We start from the raw sequence: 10,000 nt of genomic DNA on the forward strand, positions 1-10,000 counted from the left end.
GGTTGGCGGCTAGCTGGTCTCATAGGACTCCATGTTAATTGCTATCTGGTCTGATAGGATTCCATGTTAATTACTAGCTTAGAGGTACAATTTTCACGGCTATACATTTATTTTGAATATTAATAAACTTTTGAGTGCGTGCACAGCCAGAGATTCCACAATGCTAGGCAGCTAGCTAGGTGTTTATCATTGGAAGTGCCATTGGAGCCCTGCACAGTGTACGACAAGAACCTGTTGTCTTCTCGCCTGGTGGTTTTATCCACTTACTCACACGCTGTAATGTCGGTGACACCGTTTAGAAGACAATACTATCATGTCGCTCGGAGTTCTTTGCCATGTGCTCTGAAAAGCGCTATATTGTGTTGCAAAGTGTTAGTCACTGTCGGCGGCAGCCTCTGGTTGTTTTGGAAGCTCAAACGTTTGAAGACTCAAACGTCCTCCTCACACAATAAAACTTAATTTACAAAGCATAGGAATCGATTCTGATGTACTCACGTTAAGATAATTAGTCCACAATGGAGTTGGTAGGCGTACAGAAACTACAGAAACCGCTACAACATCCAGCAGACTAAGAAACAGGTTCTTAGCACTACACTGGTCCAATGTAACTTCAAATGTTAAACACCTAGCCGCCTAGCATTTTGGGATCCCTGGCTGTGTGTGCATTCAGCTAGCATCATAATAGACCAACCCATGTATAACACAGATTGTCTAGGAAGTCCAGATACGCCACTGGTTGCTTTTATGGTGCATTTCCGGTTTCCACACGAGGCAGGTTTAGAGCTCTAGTTGCAGTTCCACCCTTATCCACGTGGTGGCCCGGAGACCAGAACGAATGGAGTCCTATGGAGCAAACCCCCTCATGGTGCCTTTATCTCAATATATGATGTTTTCTCTTGTAATTCTAATGTTGTTTTGGAAAGCATATATATAGAAAATACCCACTGCTGAGGTTTAGATTTTTTTTCTTGTTGGTTTGGGGTGCTTTGAAATTTTTCATGAATTGAAAGGGTGCCTCGCCTTAAAAAAGGTTGAGAAACACTGTTCTAAACTAACCAGAAAAATCTGAGTGCTAAACATTGTTGCCAGATGTGCGATAATTGTTGTATTTGTTTTGAGTTGTTATTCAGTTAATTTCCTCCCCAAAAGCCCCCAAAAACGATAACTTTGAGGTTTTGGTTCGATAATTCAGTTTAATAGCCATGGGTTACAGTTGTCTCTCATTTCAGCACCCATTCACAAAATGCGACATTATATCCAGATTCATTATAACAGATTTATGGTCACTGCACTGTCCTTACTATCAACAGTAGGCCTCATTATAATATGGAGCCAAAGATTGTTTTTCAAGTGTATGCACAAGAACATCTGGCTTATATATATGTGTGTGTGTGTGTGTGTGTGTGTGTGTGTGTGTGTGTGTGTGTGTGTGTGTGTGTGTGTGTGTGTGTGTGTGTGTGTGTGTGTGTGTGTGTGCATGTGTGTGTGTGTTACAGATGGCTATTCTTCAGAGGACATTACGTATTACTGGTCTGATAATCAGAAGCAGATCCACGGCCTGGACAAACTGGAGCTGTCCCAGTTCACTATCACACACTATCGCTTCCACACCGACACACAGAACTTCAAATCAGGTCAGTCAGTATGAGTGTGTGTGTGTGTGTGTTTGTGTTTCAGGGCTTTGACACTGATACCCGCAGCCGGCCAAAAATCGGCTTTGGCTACTTGAAACCAAAGTGTCACTAGCCATTCTGCGTTACTATTCTAAACCAGTAGTTCTTAACCTTTTTCTCTCAGCGCACCCCCTTACCTGTTCACAAGACTATCCGCGCACCCCCAACCCAACATCTATAATCTGTACAAGCACTGAAAAAGGATTTTAAGATTTTAGCGCCCCGCCACTAAACCATCCAATCGGAAGTAGCGACGGGTTGTGTGTACAAAGGGATTTAATCAACGCAAGCTTACAACTCGCGCTTACTGGGAATTCCTTGTTTCAATCCCCAGTCCTGATCACCAGTGGCGCATGTGCAGCCCGGACGTCTAAGGGCATCACAGACCTGTTATTGCCCCTTCTCGCATGCAGCCCGGACGTCTAAGGGCATCACAGATCTGTTATTGCCCCTTCTCGCATGCAGCCCCGGACATCTAAAGCGGCGTACAAAAACATTACTAGCTTCTCGCTTGCTCGCCTACTCGCCACTCTTTCATGGAACATTCGCTGAAAGTTCCCGTGGCTTTAACTGCCAATGAACGGGCGAGAAGTACCGAACTCTGCATTCCAATTGGTTACTCGCTTACTCGCCTCGCTCGAAGTTAAAATATTTTCAACTCGGGATCCGCCCACATCGCATCGCTTGTACAGTACTCGCCTACTCGCCTGCTCGTCTCGCTGGAACACATTGACGTTCTATTGACTTCATTCGCTGAGAGAGTAACTAGTAGCCGCATGCAGACCCGGGCGGCATCACAGACCTGTTATTGCCCCAACTCGCGTGGCTAAAACCACTTGTCTCTCTAAGAAATTATTTGTGTGTGTGTGTGTGTGTGTGTGTGTGTGTGTGTGTGTGTGTGTGTGTGTGTGTGTGTGTTTGTGTGTGTTTGCGTGTGTGTGTGTGTGTGTGTGTGTTTGCGCGTGTGTGTGTATGTGTGTTTGCGCGCGGGTGTGTGTGTGTGTGTGTTTGCGGGTGTGTGTGTGTGTCTGTTTGTGTGTGTGTGTGTGTGTGTGTGTGTGTGTGTGTGTGTGTTTGTGTGTGTGTGTGTCTGTGTGTGTGTGTGTGTGTGTGTGTGTGTGTGTGTGTGTGTGTGTGTGTGTGTGTGTGTGTGTGTGTGTGTGTGTGTAGCTGGCCAGTTCCCTCGCCTCTCTCTGCGCTTCTCCTTGAGGCGTAACCGTGGCGTCTACATCATCCAATCCTACATGCCCTCAATCCTATTGGTCGCCATGAGCTGGGTCTCCTTCTGGATCAGCCAATCAGCAGTCCCCGCGCGCGTCTCACTGGGTAAGGCACACACACCCACCCACACACATGCACGCACACACACCCACCCACACACATGCGCGCACACGTCACGCACACACACACACACACACACACAGACACACATGCGCACACGCATATACACACACACAGACACACACAGACACACACACACACACACACACACACACACACACACACACACCCGAAAACACACACACACCTAAACCCTAAAGTCCATGCATGCTTCTCCCTGGGTAAGATACGCATGCACGCACACACACACGCACGCACGTCTAATCCCTAAAGTCCAGGGGTCCAAATGTTTCATTTTGTCCCAAATATCCATTCACACAGACACACACTGTAGTGTCTTCTTCTAAGTCACTTCAATTGACGCCTTGAGGTGGTCTTAATAAATCGATGGTTTATTCCATAACACAAAGGGTAGGCCTAATCGTTTTTCCATCAAAGTTGTCACAAATTAAAGTTTACTAAAATTATAAGTCCACAATTCAAACATAAATTGCCATCGGAAAATAAAATTAAAACCTTATGCCTGCTGGCGTCTTCCAATTCTCTTTCCAAAGTTGCACAAGCATCCAAGTTCCAAAAACATTCTATCAGCACGCACACGCCTAATTAAAGGTGCAGGTGCATCAATGACTCAATCATGGCACCTGGCTCAATTAAGGCCACCAAATGCCACATAATTCTAAACGCCATTCCAAATTTGGCCAGCAGGTGTCATATAACAAAAAAGTGCAAAATGGCTCCTACACACCGGCCCCCTTATTGGTACCGGGCAAGGTACAATAAAACAAAACACAACTAAGGAGCCATAAAGAAAATAATCATAATCCAAGCAGATTATTTCCATAAGTCATCATATGTACAAGTTCTATCCAACACAATTACAATTTTTTTTTTTTTTCCCTTTTATATATTTTTTCTTTTTCAAGTGTCCTTAAGTACAAGAATGTCCTTTCAAGAGCTCATATACGTTAGAGTCTTTCTTGAGTTGTGTATGTGGTGCATTATGTCTGTGTATGGAAACGTCGCTCATGTGTGCACGAAATGTGACGCTCGTGTGTGCACGAATAGATCCAAAGATCTACAGAGTCCATGATCCAAGTGTGCGCATGTGAAGACTGGATCCATCAGTGTATGTGAGAGTTCAGACAAAGATTCAGGTTACCAATTCAGGTTAATTCATATTACATCACAATCATTCATTCAAGTTCATGGTTCATGTCACATTCATATTCAATCAAAAGGTAACTGATCAAAGTTCAAAGTTGTACTGTTTCAAAGTTGCAACAGGTATCATACCACACATTTTTCCTAGTGTCAATCATTCATCCCACATCCAAAGGGCCCTAGTGGCAATAGGGACAGCAATTAACACACCATCATCACACATGCAACTTCATTCAAACTCAACCATCTCTGCTCTTTCTTGTAAGGTTGGGCATGTACTGTATGTTCCCTAACCCATAATTTCCATAAGAGGTCTGCTGAGTATTGTACTGGTTCTTATTTACATCTACTGTGTGTAGTGCAAGTGGACAACTAGTTGGCCTAGTGGATGTATTTCCTGCAGCTTTGATTTCATTCAATGTTATTGGATATACAGTCATGCATTTTTTCTTTGCTTTCAATTTTCTTTCCAACAGGTTTTCCTTTTCAGGTGCAAGGCTCTTTGTGGTAAGTATTTCCTTTCCAGTTTGTCTCAGGTTCAACAGGGAGAATTTGTGCTGATCCTTCGTCCATGTGTTCATTTTGAGAACATCCATTTCCATTTCTTTTTCTTTCTGTAAGGCAAGTATAGACCTGGGTCGTTCAGATTTCTGGGCTTTGAGGAATTCTGGACCATTTGGCCGAGTGTTTGAGTTCAAGAGAGAGCTTGCCTTCAGGTCACAAGTTGCACCATGTGCTTTTTCCAGTTTTGTCTTTCCATTTCTACTCTGTTTGATGCTTGTCATCTTATCACCTTTCCTCTGGTGATGTATTCCATGGTGTGGCCTACTGAACCTCACCTTTCCACTTTGGGTGATATGGTCATTGGATGGAGCTATGTCTGTCTGACTCCTTCCTACCTTTCCCTCTAAAGAGGTTGTGCACTTCATATGGTGCTCTCCATTCTTTTCCATTTTTCTTTTCAGGGATACAACATGCAGTTGGGCCTGATCATAATCATTTGTCACGTTTTTGTTTTCGAATGTCAAAGGTAAGTTATAATGGCTATTTACAATTTCCTTTGAAGTTCCATTTCCAGTTTCCATTGTATGCATTCGATGATCGACAACTGACACCACTGAGCTTTTCTCTGTAGCTGCCAGTTCTGGGGAATCTTTGTGATGCTGCTCAATCAACTCCTTCATGTCTCTTATAGATATGTGGTTTGTTGTGACAGCAGTGTGGGTTCTTTGCGCTTTATGAGACGCATCTTGTGTGAGCTTAGCCACAACCCACCCTATGGGTGTTCTAAATGCATATGGGCCTGTACCTCTACTATTTATCACCTCCATAGGCTCCATGAGGTTTGCTGCATTTGTGCCTATTAGCAGCTCAATGTCAGCATCCAGATGCGGAATTCTCACTCTATGTAAGTATTTCCATTTGTCAACAGATTCTTGTTTTGGTATGTGTTGTTTTGTCACAGGTAAGTGTGTTTGTGTATACACTGGTGGAAGTTTGTGGTATTGCGTTCCTTCCATATTGCTTACTTCCAGACCAGAGACTATGCTACTGGGCACCCTGCTCTCTTGGCCCATTGTACACAGCATGATGGAGATGTTCTTGCCAGGGACGCTCAGCTTTTCTTTTAGCGAATCTGTACAGAACGTAGCTGTGCTACCAGGATCAAGAAATGCATGGGTTGTTACTACTTTGCCACTATCTGACATCCTCACTTTAACCGGTATTATGGCTAGAGTGCATTTGCCTGATGTACCGGCCCCCATTGGGTCACTCGCATTCACCATTGCATTACTTAAAGTGGTGGTTTCAGTTTTGGGCTTATCTTTTTCATTCGCTGTAGGGATGTGAAGTACAGTAGGGTGCAGTAAAGAGCATATGTCACATGTCATTCTGTTCTGGCATGTTTTGCCTATGTGGCCCTTTCTAAGGCAACCAAAGCACAACCCTTTGGCTTTCAGGTAGGCTATTTTTTCCAAATTGATTTCATTCTTGAATGTGTCACATTGATCCAGATTGTGATTATTTCCACAGAACATGCATGATCCATCAGTTGGGTGTATAGGAACAGATACAGGGGCTACTGTGGTGGCGAAGCTAGAGCTACTTGATCTGAGTTTCCTCTGTTGCATAGATGTTGGTGTCACTTTGGCATCAGAGGGGGTCTGGATATCGCCAAACACTGGGTCGAGCAATGCCCTAGCTTGCTTCTCAATGAACTCTACCAAGTCCTTGAAAGTTGCCCTGGGTTTCTTATTTTCCTCCATGTTGCTAACAATTGCACGCCATCTATCTCTTAGCTTAAATGGCAATTTCGACACCATCAGCCTCATATTGCTGGAATTTTCAAGCTCCTTTAAACCATCAATGTCAGACATAATGTTGAAACAACTGCGCAAGAACAATGCATAGGAGCGCAGGTCTTTGGCATTTTCTGGCTTGATGGTTGGCCAGTTCAAAGCCTTTTTCATATGGGCAGATGCAATTTTATATCCATTTCCAAAATTGTATTCCAGCTGTTCCTTGGCCTGATTGTATGCAGTGTTGGGGTCCATGTGTAGGAAACTGGAGACTAGGCTCCTAGGTTCATCTTTTGTGTATTGTTGTAGGTAATACAAACGGTCGTCCATGTTCTCAGTCTTTTTTTCCACGAATTGCTCAAATGCTTTAATGAATGTGCGATATTGTAATGGGTCACCATCAAACACTGGGATTTCTCTGCCTGGCAATAGGGAGAGAGCCTGCTGTTTCACTAACAGTGAAGTGATTTCTGTGTGCCGTTTCAACACTTCAGTGACGTCATTGACATTGGCATTTGACGCGTTTCCATTGGGTTGGCTTACTACTGGGGCGCTATGATGCGCACTGGCGCTGGCTATTTGGATAGGGGCTATTTGGGAACTTTGCGCATGTACATTCTGCTGCACAGTGTCACTTTGGGGTGTAATTTGCACTCGCTTTGCCCTTTGCACTGTTGCAGGGATTTTATATTCAGTAGGCGTGCCGAATTTGTGTAAACCGGATAATGAGCCTTGCTCTTCAGCTTCTCTATAGATCTTCAATTTTGCCTCAGCGGCAGCGAGCTCTGACTCATGTGCAAGTTTTTCTCTTCGTGCCTGAAATTCTGCCTTACATCTAGCCAGTACAGCAGCCTCTTCCAAGTCAAGGTCACTTTTCTTATTTAATGCATCAGTTTTTGCCTGTTGCGCAGCGAGGTCCGCTTCAGCCTTTACCCTCAACTGCGCGCTCGCCCGAGACGCGCGACTAACGTTACTTCTAGCCTTGACGCTTGGGGCTGCTTGGGATATACTGTCCTGGGGCTTAATAGCCTCGTTTAATTTCTCCTCCTCCACAGTCATTTCCTTTTTCTCCTCTTCAGCCTTTTCCTCTTTCTCCTCCACATCAACATTCTCGCTACGGATCCATTTCAACACTCCATCAATGAATTCCTTGAACAGGTTATATTTCGGTTCATACCAGTCTTGCTGATCTGCTTCCTGCTCTAATGCATCGGTCATTAAATGCTGCACTGATTCGTGAACATCACTGAATTCAAGCAAATACTGGTCAAACGTCTGCAGTTGCTTTTCAACAAGGGACTTTTCTTGGCCTGCCTCAATAGAATAGTTGATTTCCTTACGCTTACGTGTAAGAACACTAAGCTTCCCTCTACGGCTTTTCAGTAATTTAGACAGTTCCCTGTCATCACACAGTGTCTCTTCTTCCTGTGGCTTCTCCATTGTCTTTAAACTTAACAAAAAAGTATCCAACAAAGGCTTGGTTTTCTTTTAAATTAAATCATTGCAACACTGCAACCAAATAGAGTTCAGTTCTCTTACAGTGAGCGCGGCGGCTCGAGTTCAAAGTCAAACTTGAGCGGCCCAAGACAGGTACGAAGAGTAGGCTACAGCCACTCAAGTTCACAGTGGGCGCGGCGGCCCTGATGAGAAAACAGTTTAGTACTCACAGATCAGTAGTCCAGTCTCGCGAAGCACGGGTCCACTTATTTCACAAACCTTGATTTTCTTCAAGTAATCCACATGCAATCCATGATTCGAAACTGGTAGGCTACTTCTCCACAAACGCACAGCTCCGGGCACCCACAGCGATTTCCAGCTCTCCACCGGCGCTCACAGGTGTTCCGGCTTTCCAATCAGCCGGCGTTTCCAAACTTCAGCTTGCTTCTTGTTTGACAGGCGATGTTCGATGTTCTTCTCCCAACTTTCGTCGATTCCTTTTCTTCGAAGCACTTTTCTTTTCAATGCGTTTCTTTCGGCGACTTCTGTTCTTCAACAGGTTTCTGTTCTTTCGGCGATTTCCTTTTCTTAGCGCGTTGATTTCTTGCAGGGTTAAACTCTTTACGCAGATTCTTCTTCTGTTCTTCTGTTTCTGTTTCTTGATTCTTTCGTCGTCTTGATATTCTTCTTCTTTAGGCAGCTTTCCTTCTGTTTAGGATTTCAATCTTTTCTTCACGCTTTCGTTGTCGTCATAATCTTCTTCTTTAGGCAGGTGTCATCTGGCCTTCTCCATCTTCTTCCAATTAGCAGGGTTTAACGATGCTTCTTTTTCTTCTTACAGGTTTCCACAGGGCAAACGTCCAACTTCTCTTCAGATTTAACGATGCGTTTTTTTCTTGCAGATTTCCAACGAGGCAGAGTGTAGCCTATCTTCTTTTATCTTCGTCCAGATTCTAACGATGTTGTTCTTCTTCCACGCAGTGTGCAGCAAGGTTTTACTTGTGGTCTTCCAGGGGTTCTCCTCCAATGCAGTAGGGTTTTAACTTTGTAGTGTCTTCTTCTAAGTCACTTCAATTGACGCCTTGAGGTGGTCTTAATAAATCGATGGTTTATTCCATAACACAAAGGGTAATCGTTTTTCCATCAAAGTTGTCACAAAATTAAAGTTAACTAAATAATAAGTCCATAATCCAAACATAAATTGCCATCGGAAAATAAATTAAAACCTTATGCCTGCTGGCGTCTTCCAATTCTCTTTCCAAAGTTGCACAAGCATCCAAGTTCCACAAACATTCTATCAGCACGCACACGCTACCTAATTAAAGGTGCAGGTGCATCAATGACTCAATCATGGCACCTGGCTCAATTAAGGCCACCAAATGCCACATAATTCTAAACGCCATTCCAAATTTGGCCAGCAGGTGTCATACAACAAAAAAGTGCAAAATGGCTCCTACACACACACACTCACACACACACACACACACACACACACACACACACACACACACACACACACACACACACACACACACACACACATATACACACACACACACACACACACACACACACACTCACACACACACACACACACACACTAATATGGCCTGTTTTTTTTGTTTTTTAGCTCCTTACCGGTGATTATCACCCAGCATGGTTTCTGTCAGATGTGGTGAGACCTGTTTGTTAAAATCTCCATCAAACAGCAGCAGTAGCATATGCGTGTGTGTGCGAGCGTGTGCGTGTATGTGCGTGCGTGCGTGCGTGCCTGCGCGCGCATGCGCTTGTGTGTGTGTGTGTGTGTCTGTGTGTGTGTGGGTGTAGGAGCATATGCGAGAGCTACAGGTGGGCCAATCCTAAACACTGCATCAAGCAGATATACAGTCTGGCTAATGATATTATGTTTTTGCCGATAACTGGTGCAGTTGCTTTCTACTTTTTATGGTGAAATCAAAGCATGAACGTACAATTACTGACCGCATTTTTACAAGCTACGATTAATATTACAAATTTTAAGTGGCAAAATGTAAAAAAGGGGTGGATAAGGATATTACGTGAAATTCTTGCAGGTGGATTTTATGA

The 10,000-nt window shown here is 44.0% G+C and overlaps 1 protein-coding gene across 1 annotated transcript in view; it reads left to right on the forward strand.

Annotated features, from left to right (window-relative positions):
- gabrd (gamma-aminobutyric acid type A receptor subunit delta) overlaps positions 1–10,000 on the forward strand; it is a 32,756-nt gene that overhangs the window by 13,610 nt on the left and 9,146 nt on the right. The window contains exons 5-6 of the mRNA XM_063193329.1: positions 1,497–1,634; positions 2,844–2,999. Of these exons, the coding sequence (XP_063049399.1) occupies positions 1,497–1,634; positions 2,844–2,999 (294 nt within the window). The remainder of the gene's footprint in view (positions 1–1,496; positions 1,635–2,843; positions 3,000–10,000) is intronic.

This window comes from Engraulis encrasicolus, unplaced genomic scaffold (assembly GCF_034702125.1).
Source record: "Engraulis encrasicolus isolate BLACKSEA-1 unplaced genomic scaffold, IST_EnEncr_1.0 scaffold_34_np1212, whole genome shotgun sequence".
In the NCBI taxonomy this organism is placed as follows: domain Eukaryota; kingdom Metazoa; phylum Chordata; class Actinopteri; order Clupeiformes; family Engraulidae; genus Engraulis; species Engraulis encrasicolus.